Source organism: Cryptotermes secundus, unplaced genomic scaffold (assembly GCF_002891405.2).
Source record: "Cryptotermes secundus unplaced genomic scaffold, Csec_1.0 scaffold317, whole genome shotgun sequence".
Classification (NCBI taxonomy): Eukaryota; Metazoa; Arthropoda; class Insecta; order Blattodea; family Kalotermitidae; genus Cryptotermes; species Cryptotermes secundus.
This window is the reverse complement of record NW_019742557.1, coordinates 523,286-548,112: the sequence shown is the minus strand read 5'-3', so window position 1 is coordinate 548,112 and position 24,827 is coordinate 523,286. Positions and strand designations below refer to the sequence as shown.

General features: G+C 39.7%; 2 protein-coding genes across 4 annotated transcripts in view; one reads left to right on the top strand and one right to left on the bottom strand.

The window, feature by feature from the left end:
• LOC111873333 (cytochrome b5-related protein) overlaps positions 1–13,110 on the bottom strand; it is a 14,828-nt gene extending 1,718 nt beyond the window's left edge. Inside the window, exons 1-6 of the mRNA XM_023867974.2 lie at positions 12,993–13,110; positions 8,617–8,889; positions 7,008–7,059; positions 4,956–5,224; positions 3,732–3,923; positions 516–737 (exon numbers count right to left, since the gene is read on the bottom strand). Coding sequence (XP_023723742.1) covers positions 516–737; positions 3,732–3,923; positions 4,956–5,224; positions 7,008–7,059; positions 8,617–8,888 — 1,007 coding nt within the window. The 5' untranslated portion in view covers position 8,889; positions 12,993–13,110. The remainder of the gene's footprint in view (positions 1–515; positions 738–3,731; positions 3,924–4,955; positions 5,225–7,007; positions 7,060–8,616; positions 8,890–12,992) is intronic.
• The window catches only part of LOC111873340 (gastrula zinc finger protein XlCGF49.1-like), a 25,871-nt gene extending 1,346 nt beyond the window's left edge, over positions 1–24,525 (top strand). Inside the window, exons 1-2 of one of the 3 annotated variants that reach the window (XM_023867987.2) lie at positions 19,828–20,197; positions 23,444–24,525. In XM_023867987.2, coding sequence (XP_023723755.1) covers positions 23,466–24,053 — 588 coding nt within the window. In that variant the 5' untranslated portion in view covers positions 19,828–20,197; positions 23,444–23,465 and the 3' untranslated portion in view covers positions 24,054–24,525. Of the gene's footprint in view, positions 1–19,827; positions 20,198–23,304 lie in introns of those variants that run through there. The other 2 variants (XM_023867985.2, XM_023867986.2) reach the window with 2 other exon arrangements.
• The last annotated feature ends 302 nt before the right edge of the window (positions 24,526–24,827 follow it).

Here is a 24,827-nt window from a genome sequence, read left to right as displayed (position 1 = left end):
AGTGGTCAGCTAGTCGCAAGGCCTCTACCTGTAGACAAACACAGAAAAACGCACACAAACATCCATGCCCTAAGTGGGATTCGAACCCACGATCCCGGCTTCCGAGAGAGCGAAAAGAGTGCATGCCTTAGACCGCTCGGCTACCGTGACCGGCACATATAGAACATTACTGAATAAATTTTCTAATCACTAGATAGATCAACATAAATTAGAGATAAATCGTTATTATAGTCCACCTATTTATTCTACGAACAACGGAACGTCGTACCTCGTATAGCCAACCTTGCAGAAAAAAAAACCTGTGTTAATGTGATTAAATTTCTTACCAGAATACGAACAGCTGAAATACGTTGTAAATATAACCTAGTAAATTTCTAACGACGACACAAGGTTCTGTCACAAACTGGTGATGACACACCCTGGTTCACATTGTAGTTGAAGCAGTCTGAAGTTAAGGCCAAGTGTACAATGGATGAATGCAAAGGAATGTGAGACATGTCCTCAGACTTGAGTACCTTATAGCGTCCCCTTCATGAAATATCTCAGGATGGTGGTGGGCTCCGTTGAAGGCAATGATGTGGAAGAAGAGGCTTGAGGCTGTGGTCACCCACATCCACATCCAAAATGCATTTCCAGCGCTCACTCCAGCAAACACCATCATTGACGTAGGGATCACCAGAGGAATCGCATATTCCATGCGTACATAATCGCCCCTGCCCTTAGCCATGTTCCACAACCTGCGCCAACATATTGACAGTGCATGTTGAGTGTGTCTGTAGGTGGAAGACGAGTACTTCAACTCCGACGACTGCTTTCAGTTCTCCACATGAATCTGGAGAATTAGTTATACTAAAATAGCGGCACTATACACAAAACTTAATTCATCATCAATGTCTCTACAGCCCTTTGTTGGGCCCTTGCCTCTTCTTCAGTTTCATAATCTTTTTTTACACAGTCGGTAGGATCCCTTGGACGAGTGAACAGTCAGTCGCAAGGCCGCTAAAGGACAACACAAGAACAGAATAAATGCACACACAGACATACATACCTTGAGTAGGATTCGAACCCACGATCTCAGCGTTCAAGCAAACGAGAACATTTCATGCCTTAGATCGCGTGGCTACTGTGACCGGCAATGACAAAGTTAGAAGGGAATAATTTAGAGTTACTATTAAGAATACACAAAGGATTTTGGGAATCACCCACATCACCCCCACCCCGTGGTTTTACCTATCAGTGGCTGTTTACCCAGCCGTTGTTTAGCATTGGTTGGTTCCAAGCCTGTGATTGGCTAACTCTCGATTCATTGCGGGTGGTTTCCACATCATTGCTTGTCTGTATCATACTACAAGGTCATGGATCATAAGAACACAATCTTGTTACTGTGATGATAATAACAACAGATAAATTGAATAGGTTAGTTACAGTGTAAATAGAGAAATAAATAAGGATTAGTACTATTAAAAATACAGGAATTCTGCATACAGTTCTCTCCTCTCTTATGCGTGCTACATATCTCGACCATCTCACCCTTCTTGAGGTGATAATCCTAATACTGTTTGGCGGAGTAAATTTAGAAATTATTAAGCTCTTCATTATGTAATTTTATCAAGCCTCCTGTTACTTGATGTCCCTTAGGCACAAATACTCTTCGCAGCGCCCTCGGTCTACATTCTTCCCATGACTTGGCAGACCAAGTTTTACGACACATAAGCGCCCCCGTAGTCTAGACTCGTAGTACGCGGGTTCAAATACCCAGCGGAGGTCGTCGAATTTTTAAGGGCGGAAAAATTCAGGGAACAAGTCCTCCGGGAGGGACTTTAAGCCGTGGGTCCCGTGTCGTAGCTTTACGGTACGTAAAAGAACCTCATACCTCCAAAGGAGGTCACTGAGCAAAATTGCGGACGTTTGCCGCCCAACAGCAGTCACTAATACCTCCGGTAGATGGGGGAAGCATTATAGATACTTCTCAGCCAGTAGAGAGCCGGTCTCGCTGGCTGGGCGGGACTGATGGTAAGCACCAGTACCGGTAGGATATAGAGGCTGGTAGAAATCATAGAGGGAAGCACAATGGACCACTACAGGTCTAAGTGCATGGGGAAACCCACCTTCTCTAATAACTAACTAACTACGACACATACTATACATCAGATCAAGTTATAGTTCTGTATATTTCAATATGTACATCTTTAGGTAACATAAAAGAAGATACAATGTTTTGAAGTGAAACAAAGTAAACTCCGTGGCCTGTATTCCTCAAACGAACTATGTTGACCGAGCGACCGCCACCTGTCGGAGAAATTAGTTCCAACTTTAGCGGATAGAAGGTGTCACGTGGTCGACGCAACGATACCCCACGGTCTTTAATTTCAGTTTTCTAGACCGGAGCCGCAATATCCTTGAAATAGCTCCTCAATTATCCTCACGAGACTGAGTGGACCCCGTTCCAGACTCACTAATTCTCAGAAAATCTGGTAGCGCTGGGAATCGAACCCGAGACCTCTGAAATAAAGTAAGCATTTCTCAAATTTAATTTGTACTTCGTTTTTCATAAATGGAATTTGATTTGTTGGTGTCATCCCTAAATATCTGAACTTCGCAACAATTTCAGAAAAACCTACTAGATATATTAAGTTATAAGATTGTCTGGAAGAGAATACTGATTATATCTGCCTATTATAGAAGTATTAGCGCCGGGATAGCTCAGTAGGTACAGTGACGGGCTACAAGGAAGACGGTAGAAGATCGATTCTCGGAAGAGACAAGATTTTCTATACACCAGGGCTTTCCTAAGGGGTTTAAGTGGCCGGGGCGTGAAGCTGACGACTAATTTCAACCTACTGAGAGGTCAGTAATGGTGGAGCCATACCTCCGCTTCCCAATATGCCTTCATGGCCTGGTGCTTGATTAATTAAGCACAAGGACAGATCTACATTTTTATACAAACATTTCAAACTGCAACTTTAATATTTTAGGCCATGTATATCTACATTGGGTTTCAATAGATGGATAAAGATGATAATGATGATGATGATGATAGATGAGGACCGAGTATTACCAGAAACATTACTGATACGATAATCCTAAGTAAGGAGAAGACAAAAAGGTAAAATTGTCCTTGTACTTAATTAATTAAGCAGTATACCATGAAGGCGTATGAGGAAGTGGATATATAGATCCACGTTTTCTTGGCCTCGGCACTAGCTGGAGGTGAGTGGTCAGCTTCACGCACCGGCCGCTTTACCCCCGGGGAAAATCCCCCTGTGCCCATTGGGTAGGAGGTTGGGTAAACCCCAGAGCGGTCTGAACGATGTGGAGAAGAGAAAATTGTTGCCCCTACAGTGACTCGAACTCCGACCCCTCTGTCGTCCGGCTCGTAGCCCGTCGCTATACCGACTGCGCTGTCCCGGCTCCCATGAATGATAGGGTAATCCTAAATAGGTAGAGAAAACCTGCCTGAGTGCAACTTCGTTCACCACAAATCCCACATGGACTCTTTTAAATGAGAGCACGTAACTGCGCTGAGAAGCCTACGATTAACAGTCTGCACTATGACATGGTCTAAAGAAATCAGAAGATATGTTGGCCTCCGATGACCATATGTAACGAAACCATCACCTTTAATATCACATCAATACCTGTGATCTCATCCGTGGAGGAGCAGACACATACACGTGGAAGTAAGCCTAGATGATAGGGTCACGAGATCTGAGGAATTAAGTTTACATCACCTGATTAACATGTGACCATGAAACATAACACTGTAGACCAGAGGGCTGTAGATCCAGGGCCCGTAGCGACCCCAGAATGTCTTGGAAGGGTCTGGCAGGAACTGGAAGAGCGGCGCGAACATGGAGATGTCCAAATCGAGCAGAGAGTTGGGGTATAAGTGGTGACTCAGTGCGTGTACAACCCTCCAGTCACTGAAAGTAAAGTTCAATTCGTAGCACAGGCATTCTTAGACAACTTTTGAGAAATAAGCTGTTCTTGTCTAAAGAGAATAAGCTAACCACAAAGAATTATAGCCACAGAACTCTAAAAATTAGCTATCAATGTTATTATCCTATATTTCGTATGCAAGACATTTGAACGTCTGCACCATATATCATGTGATTTGAAACAATGAGATTATTTTAAATCGGAATGCATTTTATTCGTTAATAAAACAACATTTTCTCACATTATGAATATAAAATATTATTAAAAGCCTAAAAGTGTACAAAAACAAAAAGAGACACTATATTGGCTAAAAATTTAACCTAAAGATTGTGACGTGCTGGTAAATTTTTGTGTCAAGATTTATTATAAACGTATTATTATTAGTTTAAAATGATAGTGTTATTTAATTTTGTTACAACCTTGTCGACAACTAGGCTTTAAGGTAAAAGAGAATCTTCCCTTTATACAGATCACATCATATTCACAATATAGGTTATGGATATATTAAAATTAAATCTGTTGTGGAAGAAATCCCGTTAGCTAATCCAAGAAGAATGTGTTGTGGCGATGTGTCTTTACAATCTACTACAGCTACAGAAAATTAAGTTAAGTGTACTTGTCATAGACTTCAAGAAATCCTATGATTTTGTTAGGAGGGAAGTATTGTACAATATTTTCATAGAGTCTGCGGTACACATGGAACAATTTAGGACGATTTAAATGTGTTTAAACGAAACGTAAAGTCCGTATAGGTGAATATTTGTCTGATAAATTTCCTATCTAGAATGGTCAAAAAACTATGGAGATGCTTTATCGCCACTGCTTTTCAACTATGCTTTAGAATATGCCATTAGGAAGGAACTCCACGGCCATTAATCTCTGTTTTCTAGACCGGTCCCTCATATGTATTCATGGTATAATTTTACCTTTGCTTCGCACCATCATGAAATAATTTAACTTCGGGAATTTCCTATAATAGACAACAGACATTTCAGTCACTTCAACGGACAACGTACCTGAATGACATGAAAGACAGGTTGAAGTAATACATGCGGAAGTTATTCTTCTGGTGCAGGAAGTTGTGCGCTGTGATGACGTTCAGTGCTATAAGCAATCCAGCAAATGCCCCCACAAAGTAGCTGCTAGTAGCAGCGGCCATCACGGAGAAGAATACTGTGCCGAGGGCCAGAAGATCTGCAATAAGAGCGGAGGAGAAGTTGGGGCCACGGGGAACCCCAGCCAGAGCAAGACGCGCTCGTCGTTTTAAGGTCCGGTAAAACCCATCCTGAGGAACATCAACAACAGCTTACACAACTCCGTGTGAAATATGCAATAATAGGAGAAGGAAGGGAAATTCTTCTTTGAGGATGGATCTATTGTCTATGTATAGGCAATATAAGAGTTGGAGCAGATATCAGGTAAATAATAGGGATATTGTTTTCATCATCATCACTCATGGAGCTGCGCCCTTCCTGAGAAGCCGTCAATTGTGCATCTACTCAAGAACTTCCCAGCATTTAACGGAACCCGAAGGTTTTTTACGAGTTCACAAGAATCCTCCACCGGTTCCTATCCTCAGACAGATCAATCTAATCCATACCATCCCATCTTATCTCTCTAAGATCCATTTTAATATTGTCCACCCAACTACGTCTTGGTCATCCTAGTGGTCTCTTTCCTTTCGGCTTTCCCACCAATATCCTATATATATTCCTTCTCTCCCCCATTCGTGCTACATGCCCTCTCCATCTCATCCTAATTATACTTGGAGAAGCTTACGAGTTAAGGTTGATTGTTCACACACAAGATTAGTTTGGATTTCATTTATACATTGTGATGTAGTGCTTTAAGAGTGGCAGGGGATTTTTACGTTTCCTGCGTTCTACTGCTTTAGTTATGATGTATTGCTTAGGAATCTTCTCGAGTAACTGCGGATAATCACAAATCATATCAACCGAGTTCCAATAACAAGGTAAGGTACAAACACTGGACTTCCCGCCGTAATTCACATATAGTCTCTGAGTTCCGCACGGCCATGATGTGACTTAGTGTTCAGCGTCTATGGTCTTGATCATTCTGACTTCTACCCATCTGCTGTTGTGAAAGTTACTGTTCAGTTATCCAAGAGATGTCACTGATTCACGGTCTTATGTGCAACCCATCTCTCTCAAACTTATTTAAAAGTGTCCGTACATTATACTACTCGTACATGTTTCGACCTACACTGATGATTATCGGGTGTTTAAAATTTGTGGTGAAAGCTGCTGTACTTCCTCTTCGTGGCTCTAGTATTTGATCTATGAGTCTAGATAAACAGCACAACAGGAAGAGAATAGACGAGGGCGTAGATAGGACTACATGCCAGATATCAGAACCACAAAGCGGAAGGACAAGAACAATTTTAAACGCCTGATGATGACCAAGGTCCGTCGAAACATGCAGTAGGGCCATGTACAGAAGCTTGAGAGGGACGCGTTGCACATAAAACTGTGAACCAGTGACATCTGTTGAGTAATGAATGAAGTGCAACAGGATGCTACAATACAATATTATGACTGTACAGGTTTCACAGCAAGAATATTATGTTGGACATTTCCCATCGTCTGAGTACATTTAACATACACATTCCTGATTCTGTCAACAGGTGTAAGAGAGGGGAGTTTCCTGTTCAGTTGGAACTTTTAGAAAGATCTAATCTTACTTACTGGACTGTAGCATCCTGTTGTACTTTTCACTTAGGGTTCTTAATGTTTAAAATGTTGAAAACAAGAAAAGGAACATAATGCGACGGGGGACATAACATAACAAGGAGGAATACACACATGCGCAGTAGGGGGCAAACATATACCAACAACTGAACATCAACACAGAAAGAAATTTTTTCGACCACAAATTTTAACATCTGATGATAGCAACTTCAGTCGAAACATGTTGTGAAAACTTTTAAAGTGACTAGCTTTTATTAAGTTTTTTTATAAATTGTTGCACATAAGACTGTAGAACATTATAAATACTACTAGCAGTATTATATAGTAAGCACTTCATAAAAGTGAAATAATATAAATTACCTCATGGAATGTGTAAGGCGAGTTGCGTGGGGCAGAGGCTTGTTTCACGNTACTTATTATTATGGATATCCATCCATCCATTCATATGTAATACGTCACGAAAGTGGATAGATTTACTGAATGTTTAAACTATTCGACTTTTAATCCCTTTGCTTTGGTTCATTAAATGAAAATAGAGTTTTATGTAGATCTACGAAAATATTTAATAAATATAAATTGGAAATTTAACTGGAATAGAATTTTGTTTCATGGGTGCTGTTCTTATTTAATATGTCAATTAATCCTCATTTTTCTGTCCAACGGATGTTCTATTTATTGCATTCACCTACACAGAACCAACACCACTTGAATCACTAGATATTATTTATTCTATATGGTCAAAATAATATAAAATCGGCTTATATTGATGCGGTTTACAGCAAAATGAAAGAAATCCTCCTCCTCCGTGGCCTTTAGTTCACAAGCGAACTATACCGACCGAGCGACCTCCCATTGTCGGCAAAGTTAGTGCCAACTATTGCTGATAGCGAGGTCTCGTGTTCAGCGCAACGATTCCCACGGCCGTTAATCTCGGTTTTCCAGACCGTTATGAAAGTATCTCGTAATATATATGTGTTCCGTGCGAAACGAACTCAAAATGAAACCATAAATATGAGGCCTCGAAGCGTGAGATGCTGGAACCCATGAGCGTTACCGGCACGCCAAACTCTTGATAACATCGTGTTAAAGGGTACATATAAACTTACAGATGCGGTATTACTCTATAATTAACAGAACTCGTGTTTTTCTGGTACATTTCTATTTTTATTACACTGATTACTATGCAACAGGAATCCGGATAGCTCAGTCGGTATAGTGACGAGTTACGTCCTGGACAACTGGAGTTCAATTCCTGGTAGAGGCAAAAGATTTTTCTTTACTCAACAGAGTCCATACCGACTCTGTGGCCTACCCAGCCTCCCAGCCAAATGGTACCACGGTCTACTTCCCCGATTGTAAAGCGGCCGGGGCGTGAAACTGACCACTCACCTCCATCTAGTGCTGAGGTCAAGAATGATGGAGCTATACCCCCCACTTTCTTAATGGCATAGTGCTTAGTTAAATAAGCATATGAATAAATTTGCCTTTACCTTTACTATGCAACAAGACGCTTCAGTACAGATTTAATATGTATAGAGATCTATGAGATATAGGTACGAGTATATCCTTGGCACTATTCGCTGTTTCTAAGAAAATGACCCCCAAACACCAAAAATCAACGACGCTTCTCAGGTCCCGGTAGTGATATATTAATGGCATCTGACTTATACAAGCAAGGGAAAACTGCCTTAATTATCTTATAATTATGAGTAAAGTTCAGAAATTATACATTCAAGTAGAAGAGATGTATGTTTTTGTTTTTCCTCTCCTTCTTCTGTTTTCCTACTAGGCCCTCTGGCCTGTTTCCCACCACAGTTAGTATGCAAGTATTGGATCTTAAAGAAGTCGGTAGTTCTCGAAGGATCGGCGTTCAGCCCTGTCACAAAGCCGCTGCCTACACAGGACAAGAAGAACACGAAGAACCGCTCGAGTTGGATTAGAACCCAAGGCCCCAATGACATTTCATAACTTAGACCGCGTGGAAACTGCGATTGGTTTTGGTTGCTTATAATAAATTGAATTGATGCTGACCTTTGTGAGACGTAGCCAGTCTGAGCCACCTGGATGGACGTCTACGAACGAGGAGAGGTCATAGAGGCCGTCACGGACGCGCCATAATCCCTCGGCGCCGTCGTCTCGCTGTTTGTCCTTGAGGAAGAGCTCTCCGGACTTGGGCGGTGTTTCTCGGAGGGCAGCAGTCCACCACAACGGGAAATGATCTTCCTGACTCCGGGGCGCCATGCTGAATATAACACAAAAATGTGCTTCTGGTTTCAAGCCGTGACTTAACACTTTAGTGAATGTTAGAGCTCCAGAAGACCTTGAACTATTTGAGGCTCCTGAGACGGAAGAACTGTCGTAGACCAATATCATATCCTTCCAGTAATAACATTCATAGCAGTGGGGCACTCAGTACTTTCGGCATATAAACTGTCCACTGATGAAATTTCACTAAACTTGTATTTATTTACGGTTTAATTAACGACGCTGTCAGTATGTCAGACTACTCATACACATCATCAAATTGTAGGACGACAAATGAATCATGAATAGAAAAGAATATGGGACTAAGTGGTCAGGAACAATTAATGATTATCTACCGACTTATGATTTGAGGTATTGAGGAAAACCACGTAAAATGTCAGTCTGGATAGTAGGTGTCCCAGCTAGAATTCGAATCGGACATGTCCTTTTCATTAACATCAAGATTTCAACGATTATTATTATTATTATTATTATTATTGTTGTTGTTGTTGTTGTTGTTGTTGTTGTTGCTGTTGCTGTTGTAGGTAAACACGAATTTAATTATCATTATTATTTTTATCATTATATTGGATGTTGTGTTAACACATAAATAAGTAAAATTAATTGAGTTGTTATTATTATTAAGTTCTATGTGTGTATGTACGTGTATTGTCCTTTCTCACCACAAAATGGCATAACCATTCGAAATGTACTTATTTTATTTTTCTGGCCTGTTAACGCTAACTTTAATTTTTCTTGGAATTATTATTCATTTTCATATTTTTATTTTCTTAATTATTTTATGTATTTTTTTGGACTCGTGCTAACTTTGTATTTGGCTGTATTTGCTGTTAAGTTTGCACGTAAAAACATGAATTGAATTAAATTTTATTAGTATTATCATCGTTATTATCAGCATCATCAATTCGGATTATAAATCTTCTTAAAGAAATTAATTTTACAAAATTCTTTATGATTTTTGAGTATTATAAAATGTTAGTGCCACTTAAAGAAAAAATATTATTACTACTACTACTAAATTTATTCGCCAAGATTTATGTACTACAGTTTATTCTTCAGATGCAAGACTTAGAAAATGAATTTCCTAAGAATACAAGCCTCTGAATCTAATGTCAAAAATTTAACAACGTCGTTGGTAATAATATTATTATGTTTTTTATGCGCTGTTTGCGCGATATACACAAACTGAACTCATATAGGGCTGGATGTGTCTGCATATCTGCCCGTCTGTCAGCACGTTACACCTCGACAACAACTGAATGAATTTTGATGGAATTTGATATGTCATTTCATGCTCTCTCAAACTCGTAGGTTTTAATTTCATACAAACATTAATAACTACGCGACGGACCTACAAACTTGTGTGGTGGAAGCCACATAACGTTAGACTCCTGAAACGTTGTACAGTCACACTTACTTACTTACTTACTCATGAAGCTGAGCCCTTCTGGAGGGGTCGCCAATTCTGCAGCTACTCAAAAATTTACCAGGATTTTATGGAACCCGAAGGCTCATTACCGTGTTCACAAGAGTCCCCCACTGGTCCCTATCCTGAGTCAGATCTATCCAATCCATACCAACCCATCCTATCTCTCTAAGTTCCGTTCTAATATTGTCCACCCACCTACGCCTTGGTCTTCCCTGTGGTATCTTTCCTTCTGGCTTTCCCACCAATATCCTATACGCATTCCTCGTCTCCCCCTTTAGTGCTATATGACCTGCCCACCTCATCCTCCTTGACTTGTACAACCACAAATCTTTGAAAAATATGTTACTTTTTTAAGGTTCTCTTTTTTTTTCTTGTTCGTAAAATTGATGACTATAAAATTTCGTACGAATAAGTATTTAGTTTCCGGTTTTATAACGATAATTAATAAACAATTAGAAATAGGGCCTTGGAATTTGATATGGGATAGAGCAAATAAATGCCTACAAATTATGTATTAATTGCTCTCCTTAATATAATAATTGAGAACATGGCTAGGATGTGAATTTTTTGTTATATTTATAACAGGAGTATTCAGAATGCTAGGATGCAAAGAACGCACGTTGCACTGATTATTATTAACATACAAACTAAGTTCTAGAATTTAATTTTACCTGGAAATATCTTAAAAAACGAGAAGTGCACGGACCATTTTACTAAAAATCTACTAGCTAATTTAGATGGTCCGAAACAATAAATTAACGATAAATAATATGAACAGATCTAACATCAGAATTCATAAAATTCTAATTGCAATAACAGGACAGGAACATCCAAAGGGAAAGTGCTAGTCACATAGGATTATATAAACGCTTGAAAATACCTCACGATAGACTTGTAGTATGCCTTAAATTGGTGAGAATAAATCGAAGAAGGAAATATCTCGATCTTGATTCCAGAGTCGATTTATTTCAGCCTCAGAAGGAGGTCAGACAACTTCAGAAAATTGCTTTCTCTTTCCGGAATTGTGACTGCTGACAATGCTACGTACGACTCAGCTTGTCAACAAGATCTCNTCTCAAAGACTTTGGATAAGGTGGGGAGGAGACTTATAGGTCGATAGGATGATGGTAGATCAGTAGGTTTCCCAGGTTTGAGGATGAGAATGATTTGCGCTACTTTCCATTGGTTAGGGAAGTAGCAAAGGCGGATGGATGCATTGATAATTTGGGTTAGGTTTTTGATACAGTTGGGGGGGAGGTTTTGGAGGATCTTGGCCGTGATGAGATCAAACCCGGGTGAAGTGATTTTAATTAAAATGGTTTATGAAAATATTTTAGTGGAAAAGGAGAGCCGAGAGCGCGGTCGGTACAACTGGCTACGGATTAAGCGGCCGAGGGGTCAGGGTTCAAGTCCCCTTTGGGGCAGGATTTTTCGTCTATCTATGACGTCCAGACCGGTCTAGGGTCCACCCAGCCTCCTGCCCAAAGGGTACCGGGGGCTATTTCCCCGGAGGTAGAGCGGTTGAGGCGTGAAGCTGACCAATCACCTCAAATTAGTGACGAGGTCAAGAATATATGGATCTATATATCCACTCCCCCATACGTCTTAATACCGTAGTGCTTAATGCACAGGGACAACTTTACCTTTACTTTATTGAAAAAAACGTAACACCAAAAGGAATAAATATTTCACTTCAGTACATTTTGTAAAACTTGCTAGAGTTATGAGGTCTTATTTTAATGAAAACAAGAAGATCTGGGAAGAACTAACCGCCTACTTTCCTTCAATAGCACACGGGCCGCATAGCAAAAGACGAAACCAAAATTCTTCTATTGCTGCCTGTTTATTCGTTACCAAAAAACTCCGTGGCCGTTAGTCCGCAAGCGAACTATACCGACCGAGCTAATGCCGCTTGTCGGCGCTTGTTACCACGGCAATACTTTTACCGATCCGTTGCCTAGCAACGATAAAGGGATATGCATGCAAACACCCAGACTGGTGGAAAGGATTTATGAAGTGTGAGGCTGAGATGGGTTCAGGTGCCATGATCTATATACCAAGTTTCATATAAATTGTTTGATTGGAGGGGTACACAGACACAGAGAGCATGGTGATCCAATAAACCTTCTTTTATTTTTTCAAAATAAGGAAAATAAGGTAAAAATGGTCTAGTACATAAAATTCAGGAGCACGCGGTAGCTTAGTTGGTTGGGGCAATATGCTACAAGCCGGAATGTCGCGGGATCGATTCCCAATGAAGTCACTGGATTTTTTTTTTCAATTTACTTAATCCTTCCAACAGGATTAGTGCCCTGGGGTCGACTCAGCCTCTAACAGAAATGAGTACCAGGAATCTTCTTGGACGTAAAGGGCGGCCGGTGCGTAAGGCTGACAACCTCACTGCCATCTGTGAGCCGATTGTCTAGAAAACGTGGGAACCTCGACCTTTCACAACCCTATGACCCTCCACGGGCTGTTACAGGGACAGCTTTACCTTACCCTTTAGTACTTAAAATTCTATTTCACAAATTTATTCTCGAAATGTATCCAAATTCTCGTCCTGATTTTCAGACTGAGAAGTCGTTCTTGCACAAGAGCTTTATAAAACAAAACAAGACGGAGGAACAAGGGAATTAAACACACGATCTTACCTGCATCCGTCTGCCTCCAGCCAGGGAGCACCTCAGTATAAATTCTTAGCTTGTACTCACGAGACTATAAACACACCAAACGCGACACTTCCTATCCGAAGAATAAGAGTTCCTGGCGAGATTACAGGGCCAAAAATAAGTAAAAGAAAGTTTCGAGTTTTAACAATGTATGCACAGACATTATCACTATCGACAAATAAATAATTTCAAGGGCACTGACAAAATAAATAATCCAGACCGCTCCCTTAAGGAATCCATGATGATTTAATAGTAAACCATGGGCTCAATACGACACACAAAACACGCATTCACATGTCTGTATCGAGGAGACCTATGGATATCATTTCACGTTAGCTAAATTACAGAACTCATTCATCATCCCACTGAGAAGGTCAGAGTGTCAGTAACGTTCTAGCGATGTGTTCGGGAGGTTCTCGCTTCGAAATCCGGTAAAGACACAGGATATCTTGACTGATGATTTTCGTGGTATATCTCAGTCCCTCCAAGCAAATACCAGGATCATATCATTACTAGGACACAGCCGCTTTCTTCCAAATTATTTCCAATTCGTTATACATTAATCGTCATATTATTAAACAGGGCCTAGACCTCTTTTTCAGTTCCGTATTAATCTTTCACAGACGGTAGGACTCCTTGGATGGGTGATCAGTTCGTCGCAAGGCCGCTGACCAAATAGAGGACAACACAAACATAGAATAAACGCACACACACACCAAACATCCATGCCTTGTGTTGGATTCGAACCCACGATCCCACAGTTCATGCCGTAGACCGCGCGGCTATTGTAAAATGCAAGATACTTTTAGCATTGTAAAATAAATACAGAACTCCATAATTTGTTATGCTGAAGCTTTTGAAGAAGTAGCTCGTTGAGGCACTATGCTACAAGACGGAAGGTCGCGGGTTCAAGTCCTGATGAGGTCATTGGATTTTTCAATTGACCTAATCCTTCCAGCCGCACTATAGCCCTGGATTTGACACAGCATCTAACAGAAATAAGTACCAGGAATATACTTGGAATATTCTTGGGGGTAAAGGACAGCCGGCGCGTAAGGCTGACAACCTTACTCTCATCCGTGAGCCGATTGTCTAGAAAATGTGGGAAACTCAATATCTCACAACACTATGGGCCTCCACGGCCTGTTACAGGGACAGCTTTACTCACTTTACTCACTTTACTCACCTTACCTACTTAATTGTATTTTTCTCTAACTGAACGCCAAGTTTCGGCCTTTCTGTTGGTAAATTTTCTGAGAGTATCGATACAACTCGTAGATTCGACAATGAAATTCAGCTTGGAACGAAGGAATTTAAGACACGCAATTTAATTTTCTTTAAGTTTTTTAATTTTAAATGTTTCTGAATATAGTGGAACCATTTCTATCTGTAAAATTTTATAAAAATAAAAAGTTGTTCACGGAGAAGTTTAGAAAGTACGTTATGAATGTGGAAAAATCACAGACCGTCATTATGATCCTTTTTTCATTCTCCGCTTGATTTATCCTTTTATAAACGCAATGGATTACTAACTAACTAGGGGACTTTATGCGGTGTTACCGCGAAGTTCATAAATAAGCTCTTATATTATCTCGAAACTTCTGAACAACTACAATCAAATTCGTAGCTGGGGGATCTAAATCAAAGGGAGTTGGAGGAATTTAATTTTTTAGGGGTGCTGTCTTCTAGAATGTGACTCAGTGTAGCCTGTTAGACGTTTATTTAATTCGCGGAGGAACGCGCTACATTTATCTTCAAGGTCCAAAGAAATCTTAGTAAAAATTAGGAAACAACAAGCAGAGTTGTTGTTTGATATTTACTTGCTCGGCTCATTCTGCGACACTGAAGAGGGCGGAAGTATTTTCTTCCGAAACATCTTCAAATTTCTACCAGATTATACAGCGTCATATCCCAGAAAACACTAATCTTCACACGCACCGTCGTAAAAATGGAATATCTAAAATAAAAATCCTAAATTTGTATTGTGTCACGGTAGCCGACCGGTCTAAAGCGTGTACTGTGTTCTCTCGCTCGGAAGCCAAGATCGTGAGTTCGAATCCCACAGAAGGCATGGATGTTTGCTATGTATATGTGTTTATTATGTGTTTGTATTGTCCTGTGTTCAGGTAGAGGCCTTGCGATGAGCTGATCACTCGTCCAAAGAGTCCTAACGTTTGTAAGATGATCAAAACGAGAAAACAACCTCGACACCGTAAGGTATATAGCAGACTGCCGACCTACAGATGCCACGACTCTCACTCGAAATGAGACCTCAGTCCCAGGGATTTCTTTTTATTGCTATTGCAGTGGGACTAAGTCCCCTTGTACTGCGGCCACTTCTGGCCTATTGTACCAGGCCCAGATGATAAGTGAGGGTGATTGTGGAGCAATTGGTGGAATGAAGATTGGCAGGGGAAACCGAAATACTCGGAGAAAACGTGCCCCAGCGCCACTTTGTCCACTACAAATCCCACTTGACCAGACCCGGGATCGAACCCGGGCCGCCGCGGTGGGAAGCCAGCGACTAACTGCTTGCGCTATGGCGCGGCCCAAGTCCCAGGGATACTGGGGCTTTGGATACCGAAAGAGGAACACACTTCGGGGTTGATGAAATACAAGATCTCCAGAATATTCACCGTGTATTTCTGTTTTAATTTAAAATTGCGTACAGTGATTGTCAGTCTTTACATTAGCCCTCCTTCAAGGTCGCCTGTCACTCGTCACTCGCTTCGTCATCATTACACATTCACGCCAATTCACTCCTCCCTGGCCATACACACTGCTCCCTTCTATGTCCTCAGGTGTCTCGACTCCAACAACCGTTCACTTCCACTCCCTACAACTGAGTGCCTCTTCTTCTCTAACATACAGGTACAACCCTTAAGTGGTGATCACTTGGAAAGGTTTACAGCCGGATTCTCATATGGGTTCCAGTCCAGCTTTTAGATTGTCGGGGAGAGATGTTATATTCAAACCTTCATTTCAGCTTTTATCGTTACAAGACGCACGTTAAGTACGGGACCAAGCACAATCAAGGTAGGGCCGCGCCATAGCTTAAGCGATTAGTCGCTGGCTTCCCACCGCGGCTGCCCGGGTTCGATCCCGTGTCTGGTCAAGTGGAATTTGTGGTGGACAAAGTTGCGCTGGGGCAGGTTTTCTCCGAGTACTTCGGTTTCCTCTGCCAATCTTCATTTCACCAATTACTCCACAATCACCCTCACCTGTCATTTGGGGCTGGTAGAATAGGCCAGAAGTGGCCGCAGTACAAGGGACTTAGTCCCACTCCACTAGCAATAAAAAAAGCGCTGTTAGGGTGACATTCCTCCTTGGAGACTCAGAATAAAAGCAAGGACTGATGTTCCAAAATACCTGCCTATAACTGACAGACGATAACATTATGAGCAAACTGACGACGTTAATGACAATAGTGGCACCATAAACCTAAGGAGGACTACGTTGAATTACAACTAGACTGTGCCGGGATGGTACTTCGCAGGAGAAGAGACTCCCCGGGTGTGAAAACCATGTATAAATTAGTACGGTTACATATAAGAAGAACGGATTAAGTAAGTTCATATTCGTAAGTAAAAGTAAAGCTATCCCTGTAACAAGAGGTGAAGGCCCATAGGGTTGTGAGACGTTGAGGGTCCCACATTATCTAGACAATCGGCTCAAAGATGGCGGTAAGGTTGTCAGCCTTTCGCGCCGGCCGCGCTTTACTCCCAAGAAAAATTATTTAATTAATTCCTGGTACTCATTTCTGTTAGAGGCTGAGTCTACCCCAGGGCCATAGTGCGGCTGGAAGGATTAGGTCAATTGAAAGAAATCCAATGACCTCATCGGGACTTAATTAACTTTAGAGTCTTGAATAATACATTTTTATCTTTAATAAATGAACATAAAGGTAAATTAAGTATGCAAAATAACATAAAACATATCTGGAAAATGTTTCCTCCTTGTAGTTTACTACTTCCGCTAGTATTTAAACTGGAATGGATAACTATTTCTTTCCTACATTAGCGGTATGCTTCAGCTGAACACGTTTTCTGCTTTCTGCTGCATCTCCCAGGCTCTCTTCACTCTAACAAAAGCTTTCCTCCAGATCCGATTACAGAGACGAACTCAGTGAAGAAACCTTTCAGACAGAGGCATTTCATAGAGAACACAGATTTTTGCATTAAAAGTGTTGGATGAGAAACAAGCTGCGTCCAGCTTAGTAGATATGAGTTAATGCATATTGTGTAGGTCTGCGAAACATTTCTATATCGCCGCTGCACTGCTACACACAACTATACAACACTCTCCTTCCAACGTACATTATAATATAAACAAAGTATATGTGTGTGTGTGTGTGTGTGTGTGTGGGCTGGGTGTTTAAGAATACAATTTTAACTACAATACTACAAAACAAATTTAGTGTTAATTACATCATTTTAGGTATATTCTCTCAATTTAGTCCTAAATTTTATCACTAGAACAGATCAATTGTTTAGAAAGGAAGCCTACAAACTCTTACTACAATGTGGAAAAGGGACACGCGGTAACGTAGTTGGTTGAGGCACTATGCTACAAGTCGGAAGGTCGCTGATTCGATTCCCGATGTCATTGGATTTTTCGATTGACCTAATTCTTCCAGCCGCAGTATGGCCCTGGGGTCGACACAGCCTCTAACAGAAATGAATACCAGGAATCTTCCTGGAGGGTAAAGGCTGACAACCTCACCGACAACTGTGAGCCGACTGTCTAGAAAATGTGGAAGTCTCGACATCTACATCCCTATGGGCCTTCCTAACCTGTTACAGGAATAACTTTACCTTTTTACAATGTGGAAGAGAAGAGGAATGCACGTGGGGTTTTGGTGGGAAACGCAGAAATAAAGAGACCACTAGGAAGAATTAGACGTAAGTGGGAAGATAATATGAAAATAGATGTTAGAGAAATAGGAAGGAGTGATACGGATCGGGTTCATCTGGCTCAGAATAGAGACCAGTGGAGGGCTCTTGTGAACAACGTAATGAACCTTCGGGTTCCATAAAGGTGGAAGATGCCTTGAGCGTCTGAGCGACTACTAGTTTCTCAAGAATGTTCCAGCTTCATGGGGTTAGTTTGAAGCGGAAATTTTGAAAATTGTGTTTTATATATCCCATTTTAAAAAATTGTTCACTAGCACTGCTTAGCTTAAGGACACACACCTAAATCTGTTTCTGTGTGTGTGTGTGTGTGTGTGTGTCTGTGAGAAAGAGAGACAAATCTGTTTCCCTTGTAAATATTGTGTGCTCTTATCGGTTCTAACAAAACCCTCACTGCCAGGGACGCTCGTATCTTAGAACATTCAATATTTTATCGCTGTGTGAGCAGTTTGTAGACTATCATGCAAACACAGTCACTGCATGTATCGCAGTTAGAAGCTATTCCACTTATTTACTGACAAGGCTTATCAAGTCAAGGAAGTCAGTTGGGAGGGGCATGTGGTATACACGTGCAAGGTAAGGAACATGCATGAAAGTTTGATCCAGAAATCCTGAACGGAAGATATTTCTTGAGAAACTTAAGCGTAGATAACATTAAACGTAACTTAGTAAGAAATGGAGCTTGAAAATGTGAACCAGATTCATCTAGCTCAGGTTAAGGATTACTCGAGGGATTTTATGGTTCTCTTTCATGGTTTATTTTATTATGCTGTAAATTTTGCAGATTATGTAGCTTCAAATGGTAGGACGTTTGGTCAGTAATAAAAAATGCAAGATATTTGGAAGGAAGCAGCGTGGAGTAATCAAAGTACTATCCAGGCATTTGACTGGTGCGAATAAAGAATTTCATCAAAAGTCTCAGTTGTAATAGTCGGTATCCCGACAGATGTTCGCACCAAAAAACCTCCCGAATACAAATTTCTAGCTGTATTGCTACACCTACCTCTTCGATCGGTATACATATGAGCGCTGTCCTTCAAGTACGACAAAGGGCACATAATGTTTTGACTGTCTAAGTGATTCTTATCCCTTCCACATGCTTCCCCATTTCATATAGCCTGCTCCAAGTATCCCCCCTTGGGAAAGTAATCGTTATTGCTGTTATTATTCCTTCACTTTGAATTATAAAAGAAGTACTCGTTCTTTCACTGGCCTCTAGATGTCACGTTTTCAAAAGCCGAGGGAGTTCTTCTCCAGCACAAGGTACCACATTTTTTAAAACGAGTCACTACTGTATTGAGGAAGCCAGAATAGTCGGATCGGTATAACGCCTGACTACGAACTGGACAGCACAGGAGTCGGGATTTCGAGTTCCAGTAGGGTCAAAAATTGTCTCTTCTCCACGTCGTCCAGACCGGCTCTTGGATCCACCTAACCTTCTATCCAATGGGTACCTGGGCTCTTTCCCCGGGGGTAAAGCGGCCGGGGCGTAAACCTGACCACTCAACTCCGGCTAGTGCATAGGTCAAGAAAATGTGGATCTATACATCCACTCCTCCATATGCCTTAGTGGCGTAGTGCTTAATTAGTAAACCGCAGGGACAACTTTCACCTCTTTAGCTTTCAATTAGAGTATTGCAAAAAATTTGTATTGGTTGTATAGTAGTAATCCTTCTTACCGATCTAGCTCTTGGCATTGGCTGATACTCCCTAGTAGTAGTTTCATCACATTCTCGCATAGATGGCAATGTAAAGTGTGCGTAACGTCATGGCTGTTGTTGCATCGGCAAGAGTATGGAGTATAGAGCGTATAGAGTTACGTACATGACCTACATGACCGTCCAAACGTGCTAACCCCAGGGCTTCTAGCGTTATACTCTTTGGGAAAATGTGTCCGTTAAGCACATACCTAAAGTTGGGGTCTGATGAATATGTAAGGAATGTTATATGCAATAAACTGCTTTCTGTTGGAATACTTCTTTCATTTATTTCCTTTGTATCTGAAAATAAGATCTTACAAGATGGTAATAATTTTGAAATTGGGCAGCTGTTGCTGAATATATGTATAAAAATGAACTAATTGAAATTGCTCATCAATCGAGAAAGCCGTGCCATGTCCAATATGGCGATATTTTAGTTTTGTTGTATAGAATATATAAATAAACGGGTGCATTTCTAACATCCACATTTGTATTTGATGAGCAGATTTTAAGGGTTATATCTTTTCTCCGCTTCCGCCCAAATTATATATTATGTGAAGAAATCATGCTGCATCAGGTAATGTCAGTTGTGTTGTTGCAAATATGAACGATTCGAACTTTTGTAGTAATGTTTAGGATACAGGTATTCGTATCCAGCAATAGTTCTGCATGTGGTATTCAGTATATATAAGAAGTATTTCAAAACTTGAAATGTATTTTGATTAGTAGTTGTTACAAAAGCCTTGCCCAGCACAAGTAAGTTTAAGCTCTCTTTCACTATGAGTTCGTCGGCGATATTTTATTATTTTTACGTCTAAAACATTTTCAGTTTATGTGTAACAGGTGAATCTGATATATCACCAAACAGCTGGTTAATGGAATGATGATTTTCAATTTACCACATATGTCAAGTTTATAATAGTTTTATAATAATATATAATAATAATGTTTATAATAGTTCTGATAAACTATTCACCCATTCTTAGCATTCATTCAAAACGAATTATCCAGCCCAACAAACTCCAAATCAGATTACGTTCCAACTTTGGGTCGGTTTCTGGTTACATTCAGCAAACTTGAAACTGAAGAAAGAGTCTTGAATACATATGAATTCTGCACCAAGCTGTGCAAGATATTTAGATTATGTATAGTGTTAGGGCAAGGGTAACAGTCACATCTATTTATCTCCTTTTTATTCCAAAATGTTTATAACAGTTTCAGTCATAATGGCATTATTTGCTTTATATTCTGACTAATCATGTGTGTTACAAATTGACCTTGGATATTCATTCTATAACAATACTGAAAGAACAGTTTAACTTAATTTAGTTTCAAAGATGAAAAGACCTTATTAATTTCATAAAAGTGGCTCTAAGAATATAGAAAAAAAATGTTGATTCCTCACATCACACCACTGTCAGTAAATATTACTAAATGATTAGAGAAAAGATAACCAGTTTGAACTAAGTTAACCAAACTTAAGATTACCATTGACATCAGGGAGCAAGTAATCACTCCTTGCTCTATACTTGCCTCCTTGAAGTCTGTTTCTGCATAAAAAGGTAAAAAAAATTGACCATCTACCCTAACTAACCAACTAACTCCACTGAACTTAGCCCTTCTTGAGAAGCCGCCAGTCTCTCAGCCTCTGTAGTATTTCTGATCATTTTATGGAACCCAAAGGTTCATTACCATGTTTAAAAGTGCTCTCCACTGGTCCTTGTCTTGAGTCAGATCAATCCAGCCCATACCATCCAATCCTATCAAAGCCACCTTCCCTTAAAAAAAAAACAATGTTACATATTTTGTTATGTCATAGTACATAAAACAAAATTGGGGTTTTTAATTGTGATTTTCTAGTTTATTATTTTCTGTGCATAGAAGTTTCTCAGACCAAATGATCTGATTTTGCTGTGACTGTAGTTTTTGTTATTACCAGTCTAAAGCCTCTGCAACCCTAGCAGGTGTATATGGTCAGCAACATTCTAATAGGTCAAATGTGTCACCTCATAGTGAAGTAACTTTGGCATTTTTCATCTTACATTGAATAGGAGCATACCGAATGACATCTTGATAAAGAAACTTCGTCACATCTAGTATAGCCCTGTCTAGAATCAATTGTATGATTTGTAATAACTCTATTAATTTTTCTTTTTTGATGGGGGATGACACTTGAAGTTAAATGGCATCTGACGGTATGATGATGCACAGTGGATCACTGAAGGTCGTGATGCAAGGACTGTTTATGGCCCACCCCTTATTCATTCATGATATGTAAATGATGATGAATTGGAAAGTATTTGGAAGGAAGTGGTCATGGCCTAATCAGGGTATAATTCTGTCATTTGCCTGGAGGTGCTGAGGAAAATCACAACAAAATCTCAGCGATGATAAACTGATATTCAAACTGAGGATCACCCAAACACAAGTCTAGAGCATTACCGCTAGACCAGTGGTTCTCAAGCTTTGTCAGACTGCAGCCCAGTAAATTATTTTTTCTATAAGATGAGGGCCCAGTGGTTGAGAAACGCTACTCTAGACTAATCACTCCAGTGATTGAAATTTTGATGTGTTCTATGAATATAAATAGAAAAGTAGTTCAAAGATGAAATTGGAAGTATGACAACAAAAGTAGATTGGATTAGTTACAAAATTAATGTTTTAGGAGTACTGAAATGTACAGAATCTGTAGCCATGTTTTGTGAATAATCATCATACCCTATAACGTTACCATCCATGAGTGTGTACCTTTATATTAGGCGTTTCATACCACAGAATTTTTTTCTGGAGAATTGTAGGAAAAATCTGTCAGTTTTGAAGCATGTGGATTGTATCTTTTCATATAAACTGGATACTTCACTGAAGTTCTGTATAATCAAATCATGTTTGTCAAAAATGTTCCATAACATGAAAAATAAGCATATACCCTAAAATAACTGTGTAAGTTCCGTGATATCTTTTATGATTGTAGGTTGTCTTAAGTGACTAAAAATAAAAGTTTATTTCATTTCTATAAACTAACTTTTTAATCTGTTTAAACTAACTGTTTAATCTTAATTATAAGAAGATGCTAGGAAGTTATGAGCTTGATTATACCTAAGCCTTATAAAAATTTGTTTGGAATAAAACTAAAGTTTATATATATAATTTAGTGTCATATTTTGTGTTTGAAATTACATTACATTATTCCATCACAACAATAGGAAATAAAGATACACTGTACATTCATTGTTCTTACATATTTCTGTTGGTTTACATTTACCTGTATTTGTCTGTTAGTATTCCATACATTGGTCGATGTTTACATATTGGAATACCTATTTTTTAGCAATATGCATTGCTGTTATATATAAAAGTATGTTCATCTCTAAGAGTAAATGGCAAAACTTTACATACACTATAAAACATGCAGACACTGACAAATATAGATAAATGTAAACAAGTTAAATACCTGAGGATGGCTTAATGAGCCGAAACATGTTATAAGAAATGATGGGTGTATGGTGTATCCATATTTCCTATTGTGGTGACAGAATAAAATAAATATATATATAGTCTACTTTATGTAACCAAATGACAGTCTCATATTTTAACAGATAGAAACCAAATATGATTATTGTACACTTAGGGATAAAGGCTGTTACAGAAACTGAAGCATCATAAATTACTCCTCTGTTATTACAGGTTGAATGAAGTCAGACCAGGGACCAGTTCATCCTTAAATTTTATTATGGCCTTTGAATGCTCTCTAATAACTGAGATAGTGACTGTTATCTGTGCAAATAATAAAAACAATTGTGTATTTGTAGTATGTTTCATTAAGTTTCAGTACTAGTAAGTACATCATGATGCATACTTCATGTAACCAGTGTGGAAAAAGTTTTGGAGAATGCGGTACTCTAAAAAGACACATGAGAACACACACAGGAGAAAAACCGTTCTCATGTACTCAGTGTGCGAAGAGTTTTGGAGAATGTGGTACTCTGAAGCGACATATGAGGACACATACAGGAGAAAAACCGTTTCCATGTACACAGTGCGGAAAGAGCTTCATTGACTGTGGGACATTAAAACGGCATTTAAGAATTCATACAGGTGAAAAGCCATTTACATGTCAACAATGTGGAAAGAGTTTTGGGGAATGTGGTACTCTGAAAAGACATACAAGGACTCACACGGGAGAGAAACCATTTTCTTGCAGCCAGTGTGGGAAAAGTTTTAGTGAGTGTGGGACTCTGAAAAGGCATATGAGAACACACACTGGGGAGAAACCGTTTTCATGTAATCAATGTGGAAGACGGTTTGGTGAGTGTGGAACTCTAAAGAGGCATATGAGGACCCATACAGGAGAAAAACCGTTCTCATGTAATAATTGTGGAAAGAGTTTCAGTGAATGCAGTACTCTTAAAAGACACAAGGATGCTCATTGGTAAAAAGTTATGTATTAGCAAGATTTGAGGTTCTCACAATGGTGACTGTGAAGACTGTCTTCAGGAATGTTACACTATGTAGTCTGTAAAAGTTTTCCTGAGATTTTGAAGAAATGTAGTGCCCCCTTTGTCAGAGTTGAAGAGCAAGGCAAGCAAACAGCAACCAGAGCTTTGATCCGCATACTTTTCAACCCTGTCAATAGAAGTATTATGTTCCGCTGAAATGTTTGGAAACTTATACCAGACTACATAGTGTAACATGCCAGAAGATACTACTCTTCAAGTTGTTTATAATTTTTCAGTGTTGTAGAAATTTACTGTCACATCGCACAAACTAAAATGTAGTGGAAGGAGTCGCTCATTGCATTTTACTTCATATTTGGCAAACTTTTGGTTTTGTTAGATATAAGATTAGGAGCCAGGATAACACAGTTGGTATAGTGACTGGCTAATGGCTGGACAACTGAGTTGTTGAAGTAAAAGTCCCAGTAGCGTCAAAAATTTTCTCTTCTCCACATCACCCAAACCGACTCTGGGGCCCACTCAGACTCCTATCCAATGAGTACTGGAGGCACTTTACCCAGGGGTAAAGCAGCCGAAGGAAGCTGATCACTCACCTCCAACTAGTGCCGAAGTCAATAAACATTGGTTCTAAATGTCCACTTCCCCAAACGTCTTCACGGTGTAGTGCTTAATTAGCTAATCACAGGGACAACTTTACATAGATATAAGATTATAGTTCTTATTTTATACATAAAATCATTGTGACTACTTATT